This window comes from Ylistrum balloti, unplaced genomic scaffold, assembly GCF_031769215.1.
Source record: "Ylistrum balloti isolate Yb309-2 unplaced genomic scaffold, AGI_CSIRO_Ybal_v1 Utg370468, whole genome shotgun sequence".
In the NCBI taxonomy this organism is placed as follows: domain Eukaryota; kingdom Metazoa; phylum Mollusca; class Bivalvia; order Pectinida; family Pectinidae; genus Ylistrum; species Ylistrum balloti.
This window is the reverse complement of record NW_026782308.1, coordinates 190,099-215,883: the sequence shown is the minus strand read 5'-3', so window position 1 is coordinate 215,883 and position 25,785 is coordinate 190,099. Positions and strand designations below refer to the sequence as shown.

At 35.1% G+C, this 25,785-nt stretch overlaps 1 protein-coding gene across 1 annotated transcript in view; it reads right to left on the bottom strand.

Moving 5' to 3' along the window:
* Positions 1-208: 208 nt before the first annotated feature.
* Positions 209-25,785, bottom strand: part of LOC132555277 (ATPase MORC2-like) — a 71,280-nt gene continuing 45,703 nt past the window's right edge. The window contains exons 25-29 of the mRNA XM_060219631.1: positions 18,514-18,547; positions 17,947-18,098; positions 15,929-16,061; positions 14,851-14,967; positions 209-6,922 (exon numbers count right to left, since the gene is read on the bottom strand). Of these exons, the coding sequence (XP_060075614.1) occupies positions 6,833-6,922; positions 14,851-14,967; positions 15,929-16,061; positions 17,947-18,098; positions 18,514-18,547 (526 nt within the window). The 3' untranslated portion in view covers positions 209-6,832. The remainder of the gene's footprint in view (positions 6,923-14,850; positions 14,968-15,928; positions 16,062-17,946; positions 18,099-18,513; positions 18,548-25,785) is intronic.

The window sequence follows — 25,785 nt, the reverse complement described above, 5'->3', positions numbered from 1 at the left end:
ATCATTCATAGACATTATTCTATCATTCATAGACATTATTTTATCATTCATAGACATTATTCTATCATTCATAGACATTATTTTATCATTCATAGACATTATTCTATCATTCATAGACATTGCTTTATCGCTCACAGACATTGCTTTATCAATTATAGAAATAAGTTTAAAACTTTCTCCCTCACCTTTCTGTGAGTCGATGGTTTCATTGAGTTCTGCCAATGTAACTGAAAAAGGAAAAAAGTCAACACAACCTCCTGACTTCGAGTTTAATGGACATACAAGTTACAAACACAAGAAGATTTCTTCAGATAATGAATAGTTTTATGATAATGATATACACAATGTGATGATAAAGACTATGACTAATGATAACGATTTTGACAATATTAGGATTATCAATGTTTAGTTCTACTAAATATAGCACATGTAATAACTCCACACACAAATATGACACGACTATCTATCAAACGATACGACACAAGAGAATGGAGGCTTTGCTAAATATTACACACATAGGAGAAAACAGTTCCTGTTATAAAGTATTGACCAACAGTTTAATGGCATACACAACAAATTCCTGTTAAATATTGTACCCATACTAGTGAAAATATTTCAGGACGAAATGACAAAACTGAAGATAGTTCGGCTACTTTCTCTGCTGCTTTTAAAGCAAATGATACAGTCTGATGCTGAGCTACAACATAAACTACGGAAATGGTACACACATCCACACAGTAATGTAAAAAGTGCTTAAAATCACAAATGTACCTCAACGGTTAGTAGTTTAAGAATCTTAAACAGGAATTTATGCATCAAAATCAAATAACTTCGTTATACCAATAAATATAACCCCCTTCCCAACACAACTGAAGATGCATGCACAATAAACTACTATTACTTCCTAAATTTCTGATCAAAGAGAGTAAACTGACCCATTTCAATTACAATAAGAGGCCCATGAGCCTGCAAGGCTCATCTTGTATATATACATACCAGCCAAGCATCATGCCTCTACACCTATTAGTTGATGAGTAGAAGTTGTTTATAGGTTTTAACAATTTTGACCCCTGTGATCTTGAATATAACTTAACATCAATTCTTTTCACAAACTTAATCAGGCTTCATCTCAGGTATGTACCAGTCAAATATCATGCCTCTAGGTCTATGTGTTCATGAGAAGTAGTCCAAAGGTTTCAAAGTCAGAGTCATTTTTTCGTAAACTTTGTCTGGCTTCATCAAAGGAACATACCAGCCAATTATCATGCCTCTTTGCCGTTTAGTTCAGAAATACAAGTCGTTCAAAGGTTTTAACAAATTTGATCCCAGTGACCTTGAATACAAGTCACGGTCACTTCTTTTCACAAACTTTGTCAGGCTTCATCTAAGGAACATACCAGTTAATTATGTTCATGAGAAGTCATTTAAATATTTCAACAAATTAAACCCCCGTGAGCTTGAATATAAGTCAGTCATTTCTTTTGGCAAACTTTGTCCTATTTTATCCTAGGAACATACCAACCACATATCATGCCTCTAGGACTTTAGGTTCATGAGGGAAAGTTGTTTAAAGGTTTTAACAAATTTGACCCCTTTGACCTTGAATATAGGTCAAGGTTATTCTGTTCACAAAATTTGTCGTGTTTCATCCTAGGAACATACCATCCAAATATCAAAACACTTGGTCCATTGATTATTGAGAGAAGCTGTTTAAAGAAAAAAGTTAACGCTGGATGGATGACGGATGCTGCACAACAGCATAACCTCACTTAGCCCTTCAGGCCAGGTGAGCTAAAAATTATGTGGCTCTGAGATGAAAATTTCTGTAATGTTTCAAGTTGAAGGTTAAAGATGGTTAATAGCCAAACACATCCTAGGGTCCAAGATGTTCTACAAGGAAGCTGTTTTCAATAGGTTTTTCTTCAATGCAGGTCCCATTCAACATTAACATTTTTGATCATCTGTCAAAATTTTGCTGATGTGGATATGAAACATTGAACAAAACGTGTAAGCTTTTCATAAAGCAAAATGTAACATTGGTTAAAATAAAATTGTTTTCATTTAAATGATTTCAATAAAATTTCCTCTAAAATATAGAAATTGAAAATAAAACATGTATAATAAAACAAAATTTCACATTTGCTTAAATGACATAAAACAGATCTCCAGCACTTAAGTGTAGGGTTCAGGAAAAAAACATCTGAATAATTTTACTTCAAATTCACATAGCAGAAGTTTTTACATAATAATTTTAAAGCATTTGATTCCAGAAATGTGTTTTTTTTTTATCTCAAAGTTTTTCAGTAAAAGGCTTCAATGAATATTTGAAAGTTCAAAAGAAAAGATCTGTCTTAAATCCTCTGAGAAGAATCTACTCGATAGTTTCAGACCATCAGATCTACAAGGTATGTGATTGAAATGGCCATGCATATCTATCTAGAGGAAATGCAGCATCTGTTCCTATATTGGCACAAGTGGTCTGAAACATCCTGTGGAAATGGGATGTCAACATCTTAATTCAGAACTCAGGACTTAACTCTTGTTAATAAAAAACAATACATAATTAAAAGATATTGAATATCTCTCTGCAGTAGGCATATCTTCATTCTACTAAGTTCATAAACCATTCTGTATGTTGTTCATTTTTACAAAGACACAATATCTACGGTCAAGTACTTTTTCACAGTTACAGCTGCAAAATAGTAAAACACTGGACATAAGGCTTGCACGTGTTAAACAATTGGAGCATTGCTAGAAATAAAACCTCATAAATAGCCAAAGCCAAATTGGCAATTGTCATTTGAACATTTCAATTAAAAACATGATCAACTTCCGTGCCCTGTACAGTAACGATAAAAACACTAAACAGTTCGGTGGTGATGACAACCTGCACCATATATACTGAAACTTCAAAGACTTTAAATGTGAATATTAGTAAATATATGTACAACTTATAGAGACTCAACTTTCCAATAAACCATGGCAAATTGAATTAACGAAAACTGACTGTAAAATGATGATAATGTCTACACATAAAAAAATACACTAGCCACACAATTCAGTGAACACAACTGTATTTCTAAGTATGTTAACATAACTGCCATAACAAAATGAAATCCTTATAAAAAGTCAAATCTGAAAAATACATCTGATACTTCAACCAACGGCAACAAATATATAAAATATTAGTTGGTAAAAATTGTATGCAATCAACAGGTTGGCAAAATTGATTTCTACAACTTGTTAACAGTCTTCCTTAATTTTCATTTCTATTTTAAAGTTGACAGCCTAAACTGACTGGAGTAGTTGCGTAAATTAGAAGCTGATGTGTACAATTCACTATCAATACTTTACCTTTATGCATGGACATTTCTCACTATGTGAATTGAACAGAATAACTTCCTCTAAAACAAAATGGCACTAATTGAATAACATATAGGTTTTAACAAAAGAAACATATTAAAAATAGGTTTTAACAAAAGAAACATTGAAAGGTGAAAAACTCCATTAAACTCAAATTCTGGAAATCTTTATCACCACGAACTGGTAGCGTTCACATGGTTTGGTATCAAAACGACAGGTGTATCAACATTATAAACAGAAAACATGTACTGGTTTGAAAATGTTATTGGGTAGTAGACTGCATGTTTCTTACATTACAACAATACAAGAACATCTAGGTTTGTACAGAAAATCAACCATTGTAAACAACAAAGCTTGCCATGCTGCCTAAGCCAGCTTTATTATGGTGAGAGAAAGTTAAAATACAATCTTGCACATAAAGTATTAAGCCAACATCATGCAAGAAAATTTAAAATGAATCATACACTTGAACATAAAGCATACAGCAAATATTATGAGAGAAAATTAAAAGAAAATGTCCACTGGTAAATACTTCATACATTCATCATCGAGAAAAAAAATGTCCACCTCACATACACATCCATTTACTCAACTGCGTTAAAAAAAGAAGAAAAGAAAATGGATATTTTCAGGAAATAAAAAATGTCGAAAACCACATTTCATAACCTTTGATGTAAAAGTTCTGTGAAATGACTTTGGAAATGGGTCTTATCAACACCGATTAAGCAGTGTTCATTTGACAAATTTAAATAGAAGTCTATATGGTGACAGAAAAACCAAGCCAACAGAATTCTAATTTTGTATGTTTTGTATTGAAGCAAAATTATTTTTGTCCTTTTTATTGCATAAAACAATGATGAAGGAAAAAAAACGACAAATTTTGCTAAATTATGTTTCATCTTATCTCTATGGCCCCTTAATGACTTTATTTCAAAACAAAACAAAACTGAAATTTTTTTTGATGGAATGACCCAAAAATCTGTTTATATGTTGAAGTCAATCTGAAATCAACACAGGAGATTTGCTGATTATCAAAATCAACCAAAATTTCCTATTTTTTCATCATAAAAATATACACACATTCTAAATTTTGATATTTACCCGGATTCGAATCTTCACCATATGATGTTACTAGGTGTATATGAAAATGCCAATACAAAAATAACACCCTTTTGTTGCAGTCAAGGCAAAAAAGTGAGAAGACTTGTTTTGGCTCAAAATGACAAATCCGATTTTCATTATAGTTCATCTTGTCATTTGAGGATCTGTTATAAGAAATCTGATTGGTAGGGCTGTGAAATCTTCAATACATTTTTGTCTGGTATAATGCTTTTGTCCAGTTCTAGAGCTGAAAACATGCTGTTTTGACCTACCTGAATGAATGCTACTTTTGCAATTGGGAAAATTTTGTATTTTCTCAAATCTTCATACAGGCACAAGCAGAGATAAGACTTTCTTTCTTAAATAAGAGAAAAATCTGGAGTATCTCCCCAATTTTTTTCTATATTTTTTTAACTGACACAAGTAGTGTTGTATGTTGTTTATTTTAGGTAGAAACACCAATAAAATATGCTTTATGACATGTGATGACCGTTGAAATCAAGAAGATATACATCAGTATGCCATTCAATGGATCAACAGTACAAGAAATGCACCAGTAACACAGTCTCATTATTATGCACATAATAAATTTCAGATTCTGCTAGACTTACTTCAATATACACCATAAAACAATAGGGTCATAGCCACTAGAGCTAAAAATATACAACCATGGCTGGGATGTTTTTAACAAATATATTCAACTCTAATAAATGACCTTCACTATAAATAAACTGCAGTGATACAAGAGCAATGATATTTTGAGAAAAGAGTCGCTAAAACACAAGTATGATATAGATATAAATGGTGGATCTAGTATACAGTGTAGATATATACACATTGATATTTACACATGTACAATCTCATGGTGGTATGATATGAAGGAAATATGAAAAAGGAGTTTCCTGGAAGAGCTATTGTCTTGTCCAAGTTCCTGCTTCCTCAGGAGCAAACACTTTCCTGTCATATTTACATCATTTTGATAAAGCATGCAAATGGTTTTATGTTTGAAGTTGAGGACAAAGCCTTGCTTTGGCTTTTTACAATGAATTTCTATTGTCATAACTTTTAAAATGAGTTTATTTACAATCATTGAGAACAACAGACTGGCTATGGGGCTTTTATCAAATGTATTAGCAATCTGGGATTTTCCTTTATACATTTCCCACATTTTTTAATTTAAAAGTTTCTGTATTTACAATGAAAGTTTGATATCTATAACATTTCAACATTTTTAAAAAAGGAAATGAAACTGGATGTTGATAAAGACAGTCAAGATGTAAAGACCACCTGTCATTAAAGACCGCCCCTCTATAAGAACCACCTGTCAATAAAGACCACACATCTACAAAGATCACAAGCCTTTGATTTAACCAGCTGTCTTCAATACAGCTCCTGTCTAAGAGGAATGGACTGTCCACAAAAAAGTTCCGTAAACAAGTCCAGTATACGTTGGCAGATCCAGCCACTATTAAGGACACATTTCTCTTCCTTTTTGTCCTTCTAATATCTGCTACATAGTAGTCCAGTGACATCAGTAGGTTTGGTTGTACACAGATTCTGAATCCTCCATATTCCAGTAAGGATATCAAGTAAAACACAGTGTTTTATTATACAAAAGTCCAGTTGCCTCAGTGGTCCAGTAAAAGAGGTTAAGTACAGTCAATACACAAGTATACAGAGTTTCAATAACCTGTACTCCAATAACTTCAGAGGTCATAGGTCAAGGACAATAGTTTCACATTTACTTCATGATAAAAGTAATAAATTATGGCAAAACATTAACAGTCAAACAAACTTGAAGTCAAACTTCAACTTGTCACCTGAAGATGTTGCTTTGAACATAAGGTTTAAAATATACAAGTACATATGATGCTGAAAATCCTATGTAAACGCCTTAAATGACATAAAAACATAGCTCCACACAGGTCAAAGCAGACTACTGCTGTAGTTTACAGTCCAATGGCATTAAAATATCTAACTCATAACTCCCATTTCATTATCAATTCAGAAAAATGAAGTGTCATCTGAATCAATAAAATTCATAAAGTTTTGGTCAATAGGCCAGTTGATTTTACCTCTGAAATCTGTATTGTCTTTTTACAGATTTGCACTGTCAAACCCTCAGCCCTATCTACCATAACTTTTATTCAAACATCTTCAAAATCCAGGTCCTCATGAAGTTGAGAATTCAGATTCAATTTGTGGTTTAAAACCCAATTTCAATCAGGTTACATTTTCCTCATACAATTCCATAAATGACCCTATTCACATTCCAAGAAACCTCTATGAGACTTTGAGTTTGACATTTTAAGCATCTGAGTGACCTGGAATTGGATGGTCCAAGCTGCTGTATGATCTAGAATCTGAATCAGGGCTGTGATTGCACAGCCTGCTTTACACATGCTGCCAAAAGTTCATCTACTTGTTCCCCATCTGCTTCTGGATCTATATCAAACTCCTGAAATAATGAAAAAGAAAAAAAAATCAATTAAAATCATTGATAATTCTGTTCCGATGTATGAAATAGACTACGCATTTAAGAAAATATCAAGTATATAATTTAAACCTATGGTAAACATATTTTGTACGAAAATAAAAAGAACAGTAGTCAGAAAATTTATCATTACTAAAATCTCCTTATCATGGATTGGTCCTTTGTGGCATGAACTTGTTAACTTTATTTGATGTAAATCACTAATGTGAAGTTTTAACTTATAAAATGTCTCATCACGATAAAATATCATCTATTCCTACCAAATTGCACCAATATATCAAAGTTTAAAACAAATGTTTATTTCCTCTTGTTGCAGTGTTTCTGATAAATCTCCCTATAACTGTAATCTCAGCATGCACACAGTGTCAACACTCAAAATGTTGATTAATTACGAAACCTTCACACAATTTTTTTTCTTCCTTTAATTTTTCTCCGTTTTTTACTATATTTATTGTATTTTCTCTCCTCCTCAACCTTTCCACACAATATCCCATCTTAAATTACACTTGATGGGAGTCTATAGAATTTGTGTATAACATTTACAAAATGGTTTATTTCATAATGCACTTATATCAAAGTTAATAAATCGTGTAAATAGTATTGTTTTTGTTGTTGTGTGACTGATGAGTTATTACATAAGATCAAGGCAATGTGGCCCCTGGCCTCCTTCTGTTCTCACCTCATTATCTACCTGTTGACTACCATCCCCACTGGCTCATTCTTGTAATTATAGCACAACCATAAAAGTGAGGTTCACTTCAGTGTTTGACAGTGTGGTATAACGGGGTCGGAACTGATACACCTACCTACAGGCATGCACAGGTAAACCATTAATTAAGTGTTTGGGTGGCCCCCTAAACTTTCTGCAAAGTGGCAAACATAATTTTCACTCATCAGTGACAAAAAAATTTTCCTCAGAAAGTCAAATTTAAATAATCACCTCAAACCAGTCATTCATTTTTTTCACAATTATTTGTGCACCATGAAATTTCTTTCATGTTACGATAGGCAGAGGTTGTATACCATTTTATGACTTTTAAAACTTGAGAAAAATACTAAATTTCGTTTTATAGCAAGCAACTCTTCACAAATATGACTTGAATCTTCCAAACAGCATGGTGTCCACTGTCTGCGACAGAGATGGAGGAATTCGCACCCCAAGTTGTAGCTATTCAGAGAATCTATTAAAAGTCAATGATAAAGCTTGAGCTACATTGAGCTACATGATAGAAGGGTATCCTAGCCCTAACACACAAGCATATTAAACTCCCTACAAATGTAGCCCCTCTAATCTACAATTCAACGTTTATGTTTTACGAGGGGGATAATCCATAAATAGGACACATGATAAGACTGAGTGTTGTGTCCATGTGGTAGTGATACCGGACTGATAGAGCTGTGATTACACACAACCGACCACAAATGAACAGCTGTCTGTCCAATCTGGCCGTTTGATCTTGCCACCCCAACAGGACAATCTTGCACCTCTCACCGGAGTTTGGGTTTATTATCATTGTCAGTAGCTAGATCATGTCACTAGACCTAAACACAGTGGTAAAGTCTTACTCAAACAGACATGACTTCTATAGTCACCAGTATATTAGGATGTTCATCTATTGTACAGGAATTCAATACTATTTAATGGTTGGATATTAATACAATCTCCTAGAAATAGAATAAACACTTCAAATTCATGAGATCGAAACAAAAAACATTCACCATCATACATAATTTCTTTGCTAAACAAACAGTGATGTCCATGGCAGAACACAATCTAAAATACACAGAAAGATGTCCTTCCATTCAGTATAAAAAGGAACTTAGAAATATGTGCACTGTCTTTGAGACAGCTGAAGTAGAAGAGGATGTGAATCTATTGTACTCTATTCACAGACTATAACTAGATCCTTTCAAGGACTAAATCCAGTGTATGACTCTGGAGAATCTTTGATTTCTCAGCTTATCTTTCTTTGGCCATAAATGTCTGAACAGGTTGTGGCTAACTATTAGTTAATTTCACTTAAGTTATCAAATGTTTTATATGGAGGCAGAGTTTTATAAATTGATCTACCTCTGATGAACTGTTAACCTTTCACGGTCTAACAAGTATGTAAATAACACTATTACACTGTTATCAAAGTGAATTTTGAAGCTGACATGGAAAAAATTGGACAACACTGCTGATCTTCTTTGTTTAGTCTCACCACACATATATAAGGAACCAAGGAGATAGTTATATCACTTCCCCTCACTAACTAAGGCAACACAACTCTATACAGTGATGATAATAAACAACTCCACAAAGAATGATGATAATAGAGAGGACACTGTACACTTAAGTCACACTGTCTAATGGAGCACAACTCCACAAGGATTGATGATAATAGGGAGGACATTGTACACTTAAGTCACACTGTCTAATGGAGCACAACTCCACAAGGATTGATGATAATAGGGAGGACATTGTACACTTAATTCTGGCTTACTGTCTAAGGGAGCAAAACTTCAGTAAGACTGATGATAATAGGGAGGACATTGTCTAAGGGAGCACCACTCCAAATAAATAGAGATGATAATGATGATAGAAAGGACATTGTACACTTAAAGCTAACTGTCTAACAGATAGTGATGATGATAATAGGGAGGATATTGTTTACTGAAGGATCACTTACAGTCTAAAGAAGCACCACTTCAGAAAAAACCCAGACAACAAGCAATTCTGTTTATATACAACATCATTTATCCAGTATGAGATGGGACTAAGGGAACTGGTGTGATCAGTGTATGAGAGGGGACTAAGGAAACTGGTATGATCAGTGTATGAGATGGGACTAAGGGAACTGGTGTGATCAGTGTATGAGATGGGACTAAGGGAACTTGTGTGATCAGTGTATGAGATGGGACTAAGGGAACTGGTGTGATCAGTGTATGAGATGGGACTAAGGGAACTGGTGTGATCAGTGTATGGGATGGGACTAAGGGAACTGGTATGATCAGTGTATGGGATGGGACTAAGGGAACTGGTGTGATCAGTGTATGAGAGGGGACTAAGGGAACTGGTGTGATCAGTGTAGAAGATTGGACTAAGGGAACTGGTGTGATCAGTGTATGAGAGGGGACTAAGGCAACTGGTGTGATCAGTGTGTGAGATGGGACTAAGGGAACTGGTGTGATCAGTGTATGAGAGGGGACTAAGGCAACTGGTGTGATCAGTGTATGAGATGGGACTAAGGGAACTGGTGTGATCAGTGTATGAGATGGGACTAAGGGAACTGGTGTGATCAGTGTGTGAGATGGGACTGAAGGAACTGGTGTGATCAGTGTATGAGAGGGGACTTAGGGAACTGGTGTGATCAGTGTGTGAGATGGGACTAAGGGAACTGGTGTGATCTGTGTATGAGAGGGGACTAATGGAACTGGTGTGATCAGTGTATGAGAGGGGACTAAGGGAACTGGTATGATCAGTGTATGAGAGGGGACTAAGGGAACTGGTGTGATCTGTGTATGAGATGGGACTAAGGGAACTGGTGTGATCAGTGTATGAGAGGGGACTAAGGGAACTGGTGTGATCAGTGTATGAGATGGGACTAAGGGAACTGGTGTGATCAGTATATGAAATGGGACTAAGGGAACTGGTGTGATCAGTGTATGAGAGGGGACTAAGGGAACTGGTATGATCAGTGTATGAGATGGGACTAAGGGAACTGGTGTGATCAGTGTATGAGATGGGACTAAGGGAACTGGTGTGATCAGTGTGTGAGATGGGACTGAAGGAACTGGTGTGATCAGTGTATGAGAGGGGACTAAGGGAACTGGTGTGATCAGTGTGTGAGATGGGACTAAGGGAACTGGTGTGATCTGTGTATGAGAGGGGACTAATGGAACTGGTGTGATCAGTGTATGAGAGGGGACTAAGGGAACTGGTATGATCAGTGTATGAGAGGGGACTAAGGGAACTGGTGTGATCTGTGTATGAGATGGGACTAAGGGAACTGGTGTGATCAGTGTATGAGAGGGGACTAAGGGAACTGGTGTGATCAGTGTATGAGATGGGACTAAGGGAACTGGTGTGATCAGTGTATGGGATGGGACTTAGCGAACTGGTATGATCTGTGTATGAGAGGGGACTAAGGGAACTGGTATGATCAGTGTATGAGATGGGACTAAGGGAACTGGTGTGATCAGTGTATGAGATGGGACTAAGGGAACTGGTATGATCAGTGTATGAGAGGGGACTTAGGGAACTGGTATGATCTGTGTATGAGAGGGGACTAAGGGAACTGGTATGATCAGTGTATGAGATGGGACTAAGGGAACTGGTGTGATCAGTGTATGAGATGGGACTAAGGGAACTGGTATGATCAGTGTATGAGAGGGGACTATGGGAACTGGTATGATCAGTGTATGAGAGGGGACTAAGGGAACTGGTGTGATCTGTGTATGAGAGGGGACTAAGGGAACTGGTGTGATCTGTGTATGAGAGGGGACTAAGGGAACTGGTGTGATCAGTGTATGAGGTATAACATCATTTATCCAGCCTGGCCATTACTTTCCACCAGGACATTCCTCATCCCGTCCGGTATGTTATCAGCAGAAAAAGAGGTGTGAACATTTGTCAACACTTAGCCATATGTATGCCAATTAATTCCTGGAGACCGAGATCGATGCAAATACTGGGCATTTCCTTATCGGCCATGACGTCCCATAATGAATATTGATGACAAGATGTATGGCTTGCTTTGAGAGATGGCACTCAACCCACGATACAACACACTATCTGATTTGGACACAATTGTTTTTGTATGTACTGTGACGTTTTATCGGGTGCCCCTATTAATGATGTACCCCTTTGATTTATGGAGATGCTTTGCCTGCCTCATGGATATACTGGCTGGCTTTGGTCTCTACAAACATTAAAGCAATAAAAATACCAGAATAATCTTCCCTCCTATACAAGCTTTTATGCATGTTACCAATAATAATGTCCTCTTTTGAATATTGTACTTGTTTCAAAGCTTGATTCTATGACAGAACAGCTAATTTGGTGGATGTTTACAATATGATCAGATCTTCAAGACTAGATAGATAGATATATTACATCAAATTTATTTTCAACTTAACTGAAAATGTCTTCTTATGCATACATCCTCTCAAAATATCACATAGCAAGGATGTGCTGTTTTTGAATAATTTCTTATGACAATTAATTGGATGATAAAAGATAGAAATTTTGTTCCTTCTTTAAATATAGTTCTTGTTTTATGGCATCTTTTCCCGACTCTGTAAATCATTTACTGTAATTATACTACCACAGTGTATATCTGTACAAGGAATGGCAGACCATAGTGTACATCATTCTCTGCATTAAGAAAGACAAAGATAGGCTTTAAACTTTCATATGACCTGCACATTGGTTAACTAGTCCAGCAGTTCCATCACAGAAATACTAATCTATGTATGTATTAGAAGATATGTCCTCTGTTGGTAATCAACAAATTTATTTTTAAAATCTTGATAAATTTTGTAATCTCTTCCATTTAAATCTGTTTTGTGGACTTGAAATACTGTCTGTGTAGTCTAGACCCATTCTGTGTGTTTCCCTGGATGAGCTACTTCTCTTCACATACTGCATCAAAAGCCAAAAATATTGACTTAAATATTTGTGGCCACAGTTACTAATGAGTGTTTGCCAGAGCGCGGCCACTCACTGATGCAACTTTCATTAAAGCTGGCGGTAAAGAGATGAAATCTGGATCCAAAATGTTACACAAAAATTATCATCTGCCTGTAACAAAGGTGCCAGCCTACTTTTAAACCAAGTAAATTCACATCAAAGTCACAAGCACAAATTCAAGCCCCTTCAAATCTTGCTTTTACAGCCATTGAGCTTTTAACTTGTCGCCACAGAATATACATGGTTTGTCCTTCATTTGATTTCCGACGTTCTTTGTCTTGGTTATCGGACTCCGGGAATTTTACTTCAATTACACCTCTAGCCATTTCCATTAATAAAGCACTCTTTTAATACTGTTATATATACATCTTTATCCGACTGTTGTAAAGCGGAGTCATTAGTCAACATTTCACTAATACGTCGCTAATATAGGTCCATTAAATTCAACGAAATGGTAGTCAGTGATTTAAAGTTTAATTTTGTCTGTGATTTCTTTCCAAATTGATATCCATGATACAGCCATGTTCACTAATGAAAAGAACCAAGCCTGTAGCTTTTAATTTCATTTTCGAGCCAAAATCATTGTGAGAACGATTCTATCAGACAATTTCTAGGGAGCGAATCAGATTAGATGCTAACTTTAACATATTGTTAAAACAGAGCTTAGTCTTAGTTTTATTTTCAAGATGAAGTGTTTCATTGCTTGGACATGGCTAACATCATCAGAGCTAACAAGTGAAGTTTTCTGGACTAAAATTGTCACATGTCAATTGTAATAGCAAAATTGGTTCTTTTATAAACGATGAGTTGTAACATTCACGTAATTAATTAAATCTTTATTTCTAATAGTTTTGCTAACTTCAAATTTTCAGAAGTTAATGTGTCTAATAGTTCTTGTGCTAATTTCAAAGTGTTACACTATGAAAGTACTTAAATATATTTTCTCTCTGCCAGAGAATGCAAAAAGCACTTGAAAGTGTAAAGTTTAAAGCTTCATCTGGAAATATAATTGAAACGATAGAGGTGTATTCATGATAAACAAGATATCATAAGCATTAGATTAGAATTGAATCAAAAGGAACCATCAGCCAATCACAGGAAACAATAGGAACCCTCAGTTAACCACAGGAAACAATAGGAATGCTCAGCCAATCACAGGAAAAAAAAGAAACCCTCAGCCAATCACAGGAAACAATAGGAACCCTCAGTTAATCACAGGAAACAATAGGAATGCTCAGCCAATCACAGGAAACAATAGAAACCCTCAGCCAATCACAGGAAACAATAGGAACCCTCAGTTAATCACAGGAAACAATAGGAATGCTCAGCCAATCACAGGAAAAAATAGAAACCCTCAGCCAATCACAGCAAACAATAGGAACCCTCAGCCAATCACAGGAAACAATAGGAACCCTCAGCCAATCACAGGAAACAATAGGAACCCTCTGCCAATCACAGGAAAAACATAGGAACCCTCAGCCAATCACAGGAAACAATAGGAACCCTCAGCCAATCACAGGAAACAATAGGAACCCTCAGCCAATCACAGGAAACAATAGAAACCCTTAGCCAATCACAGGAAAAAATAGGAACCTTCAGCCAATCGCAGCTCAGCTAGTGTTATTACATGTTCGATCAGAACAATTTATGCTACAGGTGTTCTAACATGGATAACATAGTAGCTATGTGAGAACAAAGCTGAAATCAGCTATCTAAAACAAAGGTTTCACAGAAACCTTTTCAAATCTTGACAAGTTAAAGAAACTAATTTGCTCCGAAGTAGGAGGTTAACTTACATGAACGCTTAACTCTAAATTCTGTATTACACTCATCCATGGTAAACTATCAGTCAATTTGAATAGGTGATTAGTTCAAACATGTGATTTTTTATCTGGTTTGATTATCAAAATATATATATATACCAATATACCAAACAGGTCATTTTCTTTACCAACAAAGTTTTTTCCTTGCTAGGTAACGTTTTTAAACACTTCGGCATGATTTTCATACATGTTGACTCTGATGGTTCAAACTCAAATTTATCTTCATGAACATTATTTCTTAAAATTCCACAAAGTTCACCATTATTAATTTCATTTTTATTCAGACTGACGAAAGGTTTGCACTATACTGTGACTAAAAATGTTTTAGAGTTTTTATCATTTGATCACACCTTGCTGTATACCGACATACACTCACACATTATCTCTTCACTTACCTCATTTATAGACTTGAGAAGTTTGGCGATAAGTTTGCGGACAGCAGAAAGTTTAGCCATGGATGCTTCACATTCCTGTTTTCGTTGTGTTGCTTCCGTTTGGAAATTTCCAACCAACTGTTATAAATAGATTTAGAAATAGTTAAAACAAATGAAAGTAAAAACAAAACATGAAAGAAAATAGCTGAAATAGAAATAGTTTGTAAGATATGGATGCCCGCCGCTCCTGTGCGTCATTAGTGCACAAACTTCCATTTTTCAAATTATAATGACTGGTATTTGGATTTCGATGGGAAACCTACCAAAATGTTTTGGGTGAAGCTTTAATTATGACATGAATAAATTGATTTAAAAATTTGAGATAATAATCACAGTTACTGACCTCAATAATGATCTCCCAACTAGCATCAAACCAGAAATATGTAGACAGTATGACAATGTAAGCTTATTTTAAGACAAGGATATACAGTAAAACATGGATAAGTCGAAGTTGACAGGACCAAACAAAATATTTGACTTATCCGATGGTTTAATTTAGCTATGTTTCTACGAACTGAGACATTTTGCACCAAAGATTGACCCTATTTTTATCAGTTGTTCACCAAATATGAGCCCACAGCAAGACATGATAGTAATGAAGAAGTAACAATTAAATAAAAGATTTTGAAATGTGACGTGAAACACCCGTCATTGCAGCACGCGTGTGGATACGATCCATTCACATATTTTCACCCGAAACAAAGTGATGCATGAATGTTTGACACAAATAACAACAGTTTGGTCAAATTTAGAAGTGATTGACCATGAAATGCATTCAACAACGCAAATGCAGTATTCCAATCATGTGTTTAATTTACTAAAATAAAGAAGAGAAAATATCATGACAGAACAAAACATTTGACTCATCCAATGAATTCAGTTTCAGTGTGTTCGATACAAATGAGTTATACTGTAAAAGTAGTGGACATTTCTGTTGTTACTACATTAGATTTAGACGGGCTTATTACCAGGCATGGGCTTATTACCATTTACCACATTACAAACCAGTTATAAATACATCTACAAGCTTCAAACCTACCTTCCTAAGTCCTTTCTCATAGTGGTCGAAAAAGTCATCAAGAGGAAAGGCGGCCAGCTCTTCCAGTGACATGGTAGATATGGCGTCTTTGTCCATTACCCATTGAGGTGGCAGGAAATACCGTAGACTTGTTCTGTTGATAAACAATACAGTGTGATAATCTCAGATTTATATAAATATATAAAACAGGCATCATACTGAGGTTACTTCCACATGATTTTAAACATCCTTACTCAAAAGTCACTGTATAAACTACAAACAAACGCAGCCTAATGAGGACTCGCAGTGTTTGTAGTGTCAGACCTGTTTCTACTTTATATCTTCTTTACTTACCAATTATACTTTCTACTTGTAAAGGTTAACTGTAACAGTAAATTATATGTACCTGATAAGACTTGAACTATCTAAACTTCACAAGCCAGACGAACATGTGCACAGGGTCTTAACATGACTGGACGACACCTAATTACTAGGGAAAACATCATAAGGTCAGGCAGGTGACTCCATACGTTTTCACCTCTAATCAGAAAATAGAACTGCCTTGGTGAAAGATGGTTGTGTTACCACCGTGACAGCTGACCATCCAATGGGCATTTTAACTTTTTAAAGAATATTTCATGTTTTCATTTTTTTCCAACACTCAATATTGGACAAACATTAGACCCCGTCTTCAAAACATGTTTACAGTGTAGTGGTTATAAAACATAAAGATGACTCTTAAAGACTCTATTAGTAGAGCTTGGGTTTGATTTTACACAGTTATTGAAAACTTTCTGCAATACACTCTGACAGGACACATGGTGACGATGAATCAGGAGAGAATTTGGGGTCTGATGTACTTATGTAAAGTCATTCAGCCAATATGGAGGTCATTAGATATATGTATGATGGACGATTATGTAGATTTGCTTACAGAACGGTGAAGATTATCACGGCAGAATTACTGATCACTAATCACTGCCTATCCTGTCTAATTAGCGATCTTCTTTACCTGAAATTGAAAGTCGCACCTTGTGGTGACAAATAAACACATTTGGTCCGACCCCAGTCTATTCCAGGTGTAGTAATCAGGTTTGCCTGTGCTATAACACAGAATTCACTATCATCCAGTGCACTAACTAAACACTGTTCTTTATTGATGTGGAAATACAAGGAATCATCATCCTCGCCTGATTACAGGCAAATGTGATTGGAGACATGTTGACTACTTTTATGATTTGTATGCTCAACGTTAATTTCATCAAGCAAGTGGTTTGTTCTCACTTTCTTCAATCTTAATTATACCAGTAAATTACTAAGAAGTGTTGTTAGATATGTACTTTTCAGTCACTGCAGAATACAATCCCAGTTTTTCAATTCTCTTGAATATCAAAAAACACATTTTGGAAAAACACCAAATCCAGTATTTTAAGATATTTTGATCTGTATTTTAATTTCTAAGGATGTCTCTTCTGATCATCCACTGGCCCTAATTTAATCAGATTCTCTTGATATGCTTGCAATGAAGTACATGGTACTAAGTATTAAACTTCAACACATAGTCCAGATTTAAAGATCAAAAGGTAGTTAAAGTTTCACTTTCTGTAGGGTTCTCCTGCCTGTAACCATTAATGTCTCCTCCTGTGACCTGAGTGGAAGGTGTGGCGCCAGTTGTGGTGGTCTACTTACCTGTTACCATTAACAATCTCCTGTGTGATGTGACTGGAAGGTGTGGCGCCACTTCTGGTGTTCTACTTACCTGTAACCATTAGCAATCACTTGTGTGGTGTGACTGGAAAGTGTGGCACCAATTCTGGTGTTCTACTTACCTGTAACCATTCGCAATCACTTGTGTGGTGTGACTGGAAAGTGTGGCACCAATTCTGGTGTTCTACTTACCTGTAACCGTTAGCAATCACTTGTGTGGTGTGACTGGAAGGTGTGGCACCAATTCTGGTGTTCTACTTACCTGTAACCATTAGCAATCACTTGTGTGATGTGACTGAAAGTTGCAGCATCTGTGGTGGTCATCTACTTACCTGTAACCATTGGCGATCTCCTCTGTGATCTGACTGGAGGGCGCAGCACCTGTGGTGGTGGTTGTGGTTGAGGAGGACGGTGCCTCAGCTGCTGTATCCTGAGAGGAGGCTGGAGATGATGGAGGCTGGGACTCTGGGATGGGCTGACCACTCTGATGGTGTAGTAAATTAAAGATTAAAATCTTAGGGTTATTATTGCATAAAATAAAATTCATTAACTTATCTTTCTTGTTTTCAAAATGTTCTTTTTTTATCGAAATCGTTCTTCAAGACTGACATGAATTCAAATAATGACATGAATTTATAAAGAATACTGATATACTACCACAATATTTAAAGATGTAAAATTCACTTGAAGGACATCTTGAATATAGTTTTCTTTCAATTTTTCTAAATTTAAACAGAAAGAAATCTATTTAATGCTATATCAAAATCACAATAACTTACATTGATGTTTCATGTGAATGTTATGTAGAACACCATAACAATGAAAATACAACGTATACAGATTTGTAGTTATATCTATCTTTGAAATAGTGATACTGTACAGATGCATTCAATACTGACCTTTAATCTGATGTCAGAACTGCTCTTGTCAAACCTGAAACAACCCAAAATATCTGGTTACAAGAGATAATGATCTCTACACGGCCAATATTTATGAAGGCTCTCTCTTATTACATCATTAATAACTTCTTACGGAAAAAAAAGGGTTTCAATCATTAAATACTGATTATAAGCATATAATGCACCAGCCAAAACACGGATCAACAGAATTAATTTGGTAATATCCCATAGTCCTTCATAAAACCTTGGTAGAATTTTGCTGAATTTTTTTTCAACATTTTTTAAAATCATGATTTCATTCAAAAAAAAAAAAAAAAGAAATCCCATCTCAGTCAGTAAATCATGACATTCAGATCAGATAGCATGCTGCTTTTAAAATCTGTATGAAATCTGGTCTAATTGAGTGACAATGGTAATTTAGCTAGTGGAGAATATATCTAGCGTCACTGTCACTTTTTTTAAAACTCCTACGCGTGTGGCCGCGTGCCAGGACTTCAATCAGTAGATCAACCACTACTTTTCCTTTGTCATTTTAAACTTAAAATAGAATCCCAAATTTGTCATCATTTATCTGTAAGCATAGTTACAAAATAGCTGATCGGATTCTGATAATACAGCCAACATTACAAGTTCTATAAAAACCTGGAGTTTGATCCTGGAATGAATGTTCAGATTTAAAGGGAAAACACAACAGAGATTTGCCTCCCAATATGTTTAGGGTTTGTAGAGAGTTAATTTGCTACAATTACTGGTGGTGGCCGTGCGCCTCACCGCTGGACGTACGTTGTGTAATGATAGCCTAGGTGTTGTTACCAGTGTGTGTTGTATATGGAACACCAGTGTCAGTGTGGAGCTCCCTTTCAGGGGCTGTGAATGAGCCTCCTATAGGGTCTCCACGGCACACGCCATCATGTCAACACTCGACCTAATTAAGGATCATTAAACAGGTTTAGCATAGTGTTTGTTAAAAGTTTAAACCCCATTCAATTTGATGAGATGATACAAGTGTTACAACTATTTACAACAACAGAACGTCTTGTTTTTCATGTCAAGTGTCAGCGCCTACTGTTTCTACAAAACTACCTCACACACGTATTGGCTGCTGCCCATGATTTGTAGCCATTTCTACTGGTCAGAGCAATGAATCATGCTGGACATCCGCGAGACTTAGTGGCGAATTTCTCACCATATACAGCTGGTGCCAGACTGACCACAAACCTCCCTCGGCACACGCCCAAAGATGGACATTTTACCAAATTATCTGACCACTGCTGTGTCATACTTCATTCAATCAGCCTGAGTAGACTGACCACCATGAACAGTAAATGCCTGATGTATTGGCCTACCAGCTTTTCTCTGTCTATTTGTATATCCAACTGCATACAAAATAGCCCACATCCTCAATATTATCTTACACCAACCAGAGTTATATCACATCTGTCATCAATGCACAACATGAAATTGGATAAAAAGGCCAGTTCTATTTGTACAAAAAAAAAAAAAAATCACATTTTGAAATTAGCAATTAACTATTTTCAGGGGAAAAAAAAAGAGAGCAAAAAATACCTGAATGAACAAGTTTGCATTGCAGCATTATTTAAATGACAAATCCTGAGTACAGACAATTAAAACCAATTATCATTTTAATTGATAAAATACCATTAACCATTCTTTTCTCGGTAAATAGAAAATCTTCAACAAAATCAAAATTGATTTTCATGAGAAATGTCTATTTTTGTAATTTTTCATTATTTGCATGCACCCCATTGACTTCTTTGCAACTGTTTTGTATTTGGTTTAAATCATTAGAACAGGTCTAATTCTCATAGCTGTAATGTACACCCCATGAAATGTTCGATCCATGAACGTGTTTAGATTTATTACAGACATGAAGATGATGAGGAGTTGAAACGTCAAAAGAACTTGTTTTACTGATCTGAAAATCTGTTGCCAATTAAGACTATTTTCTAATTGATCTTTATTTTGCCATTGTTTGAAGGACCATATATAAAATACTGTCTCTCCTAAATCTACACCGTCTCTTTAATTTTCAAATTCCATTTGTACAATAATCATTGATAATGCGGAGCCAAGTCATCATAAAACATATCTGCCGCACCCCCTAGTGAGAAGGTGGAGTAGCCTGTATTATAAACGAGAGTCTCCTTCTGTCCACTGTAATCCTCTCTATGACCCCGACTCACAAAAGAGGAAAGAAATCAGAGAGATCGCGACTTGAAAAGTGCATGGGAGTATTCCTCCCATTCATGTATAATTCAATCAAGATTTAATTTGTAGTTCCACCTTTCCTGATAAAATTATCACCAAATGTGTGCTTTCTGATGAGTTTACACACAAAATTAGATTAACTTATCAACTAACATAACCTAATGTTCATTTTTTTTTTAAGTTGAAATTTTTATGAGACAGTACGAAATTTATTTCACTTGCATAGTTCAGCTAGTTCAACTCCACTGGTAACAATTTATGGTAGCCTTCGGGAAGTACAATTGACTTCACGCATACAAAGCTAAACTATTCTTTTCCACATGTTTCAATAATTCAATGGTGACATTTACATCGCTGTTGAAAGTCAATAAATGGTTGAATAGGAGTGAAATATATTGGGTTTGATGTTAGAAATGTTGACACAAGATTAGGGTAACTATAAGTATTACATCTGATATGTCTTGTGAAAAAAGAAACCTTATTATTTTTCCTATCTTTAATTCACCCTGAAACAATTCAGTGAATACTAAACAATTGTCAGCAAGTTTTCCTTCTTTCTCATGAAAGTCTCTCCCATTTTAATTTCTTTACATTTTCCTGCTAGGTTAATGCTGAAATGTATTTCATTATGTAACAATATGATTTCACATTTTCCAAAAAAATCATGATTTCTTTCCTTTAATCTTTTAAACATTTGATTTTTAATACACTTAAATTTAGAAATGTCTTTACTCTGTTTTTTTCCATTAAAATAATTACTGGAAAATATAGAAAAAAAACATGTATTACCAAAGGGTATAAGAAAACAAACAAAAAAAAAAAAAAAAATGGTACTGAAATAAAATCAAGATTGAAAATATAACAATTGAAATCATAAGAAAACTTCAGACAATTTTTGTTGTCAAGAATAAGTAGCACATTGGAAAAATGTTTACATAATAATCATAATATAAATGTACAAACATGAAAACAAAAAGTACTGTGTCATCAGGCTATCAGATTATGTATGATAGCACCAGAAATGCATGTGCCATCTTCAGACACGCCCCTCACAAAAAAAATGCCATTGTGTATAGAATGTTACTTGGGAGACAGGACGGAGTGACTAAAGGCAAAAGGAGGACTATCTATCAGGGGCTGCCCGAGGTGAATGTATCCAACGGAGACACAGCATACTAATTAAAATTTCATCAGTGTCAATGACGCATATAATTTCCTTTGACAAATGGATAAGTGGGCCAACCCCCAAGTCAAGCGATACTCCCAAAGGTTTGCCTTTAATTTGCTTCTTAAATACTTGAAGGGCTAAGCAATTATGACCATTAGATTTAAATACTCTCATTGTGTAAATAAAAGCTTGCTTTCTACAAGGTGGCAAAGATGACTGTCTTTGGAGACTGGACCTATGCACTGAAGCATAAATTAATCCAAGATCTTCTACACATTATAAGTGCCTTGTCCTGTCTTCTTACACATTTATAGTTGTAGAAAGTTTGCAGGCATGGGAAGCAGTTGTAGGAATAGGTTACAATTAGATAGAATTAGCATGCATAGTTTAGCATACAATGTCCTCGCATTTACAGTTAAGAGGAGAGGTCGTGGGGGTAGGTTGATGTACAATGTCCTCGCATTTACAGTTAAGAGGAGAGGTCACTGGTGTAGGTTGGTGTACAATGTCCTCACATTTACAGTTAAGAGGAGAGGTCACTGGTGTAGGTTGGTGTACAATGTCCTCACATTTACAGTTAAGAGGAGAGGTCACTGGTGTAGGTTGGTGTACAATGTCCTCACATTTACAGTTAAGAGGAGAGGTCGCGGGGGTAGGTTGGTGTACAATGTCCTCACATTTACAGTTAAGAGGAGAGGTTGTGGGGTAGGTTGGTGTTTAATGTCCTTACATTTACAATTAAGAAGAAAGGTCGCAGAGTAGGTTGATGTAAAATAGCCTAAAATTTATAGTTGAGAAGATATTGCAAGGATGGGTTAGTGTTCAAAGTCCTTACCACTTCCTGTGAGGCTGCCCCAAGTATATAATTGTTACTGTTGTACACTAATCACTTGATGGATCACAACAACAGACAAATGATACAAGGAGCTTGAAACCTTTCATTCCATGTACAAGCTTAAAGTATTGGTGTTATACATTAATTTATAATACTTTATTGCACTGATATATGTATAACTATACAAGATTATCATCCATCCTTTCATTTTCCTTCCAGAGGAAACTAATGTGAACCAAGAGGAAAACATATACAGTACCTTTTAGTGGTGATAAATAGAGACATCACTACATCAATGGTTTCTCCACTGAATACCATCAAATATTTTTATTGTAAGGCAAGCTATGTCTAAAAAGCCATTTTTAGGATCTAGAAATTTTGCACTTAAATTTAGCATTCAATGGAAAGTTTTAAAATCATCTCTTTAATGCATACTTGATATTTAAATAAATTCAATTTTTAATTTCTGCTTTTATTTAAAACCAGTTCTTAACTTCATTTCCCCTTGGCATTTTTTCTTACGATTTTTACTTCTCCAAGACTTATTCTGTAATATATAATTTCTTCCATCATTAAGACCTGTTCTGTAATATATAATTTCTTCCATCTCTAAGACCTGTTTTGTAATATGTAATTTCTTCCATTCCTAAGACCTGTTTTGTAATATATAATTTCTTCCATCTCTAAGACCTGTTTTGTAATATGTAATTTCTTCCATCATTAAGACATGTTCTGTAATATATAATTTCTTCCATCTCTAAGACCTGTTTTGTAATATGTAATTTCTTCCATTTCTAAGACCTGTTTTGTAATATATAATTTCCTCCATCTCTAAGACCTGTTTTGTAATATGTAATTTCTTCCATCATTAAGACATGTTCTGTAATATATAATTTCTTCCATCTCTAAGACCTGTTTTGTAATATATAATTTCTTCCATCTCTAAGACCTGTTTTGTAATATGTAATTTCTTCCATCATTAAGACATGTTCTGTAATATATAATTTCTTCCATCTCTAAGACCTGTTTTGTAATATGTAATTTCTTCCATCATTAAGACATGTTCTGTAACATATACCTGGGTAATTTCTTCCATCATTAAGACCTGTTCTGTAATATACAATTTTTTCCATCTCTAAGACCTGTTTTGTAATATGTAATTTCTTCCATTCCTAAGACCTGTTTTGTAATATATAATTTCTTCCATCCCTAAGACCTGTTTTGTAACATGTAATTTCTTCCAGTCAGATTTTTTAAAATCTTTAATTTCATAGACTCATGTTCTCTAATTCTTAAGCCAATTTTTTCATTTTGTTTTGAAATATTTTGCTTTATATTTTTCATTTTATTTTGAAATATTTTTCCATATATTTCTTTCAACAACTTTTTAAAAAATATATTGCCTCTTATTTTTACAATATATATTTTTTACAGTTTTATTTAAGTTTCCTTTTCTCACATTTGAGACGTTTTTTTGCAGATATTTATTATTTCAGCCTATTTTCTCAGTTTCTTATTTAATTGATAATTTATGTATAATTTTTTCAGACCATCAATTAGAAATCCCAACATTATGTAAATAACCATGTGGAAATTTTTATTGCATAACATAACTTACAGTAATTTACTTTAATGAATTAAATATTTCATCAAGTCCTCCACTACAAAATACTTCAAAGTCTGTAAACATTTAGCGTAACCAACAGCATCCAATGATGAACCAAAAAACCCACTAACGCATGTCAAGTTCAGATTCACTATTGAGCACCAAATTCTCATGTCTTCTACAATATTTGCACACATAATGATTACAAAACATGAATGATCTTAATTTGTTTCAATTTCATAAATGATATATGAAACTTGAAACAAATTTTTCATTTTACCTTGTTTGAGAATGAAAAGTTCTAAAATACTCCTTTCATAAATCTCATATGAACTGAAACTCATGCAAGATGCTATACACACATCATTTTGTGTTGATACAGAATGACACCAACAGGAACCAAGTTTCCTTAACTGTAAACAGCATTACTAAAAAACCATGATAAAGATTTATGGATACCATGAAATTCAAGTTCAATTTATTGTCAATGAGATGCAGAGATTGACAACACTGAAAGTTTGTACTTAGATCAATTGAAAACCTATGGCTTCTGTACCATTAGCACTGCTGATCAAATTTGTTGACGGTGTTTTGTGACAAAGCAAATAAGCAATGTTCTTTAGGACAAGACACGTATGTAAGCAGGTCCATTCTCGACAATAGATGGTAATTTTAACAAATGTAACAATGTTTATGACTGCGAGTCTGAAAGAAACAATAAAAAGTTGCCATCTTCTTCCTTCAGAAACTGTAATGCTGTGAGGATGAGACCAGAACAAGTTGGGACTAACTTATAGTCAATAAGATGTATGCTTCCCTAGTATTGCTTTATACAATAAACGGTGCAACAGTAATCAAATATTAACAACACCCATTACAAATTTGCCAAACCATTTGGAGATGACCAATAAAATAGTAAGAGCAAAAGTCATTTGGATTGGCAGAGATGGAGATATTGGAAGTGACTAGTATGTACACGAGATGGAAACCCACTAGAACCAACCCTCAATGATAGCCCTATAGGGACCACAGTAATTTTACAAGTAAGACATAGAAATTGTGTTGAGTACCACAGCTTCAATTTCTCTCTTCAACCTTAGCAACACTGCTCATAAATACTTAATCACTTAACAAGAAATAAATTTGTAATTCCCTGCCGTGTTGTTATACTCTAAGAACACACAACAAGAACGGCCCTGCCTGACATATCTAGTGGGTTGCATTATAGCCAAACACTTCAGCGATACGGCACGGGAGAAAATTAGCAGGCCGGGTGTGACTTCACTGAATAGCACAGGTTCCTGACAAGCATTTCCTTACTACAGTAATTTGTGGACAGGAGCAAGGCCATGTGACTAAAACATAGGTAGTTAAATGATAAAACTGTAGACTATACGCCACTTAAACAGCCCGCCAGCCAATGACAATCAGAAT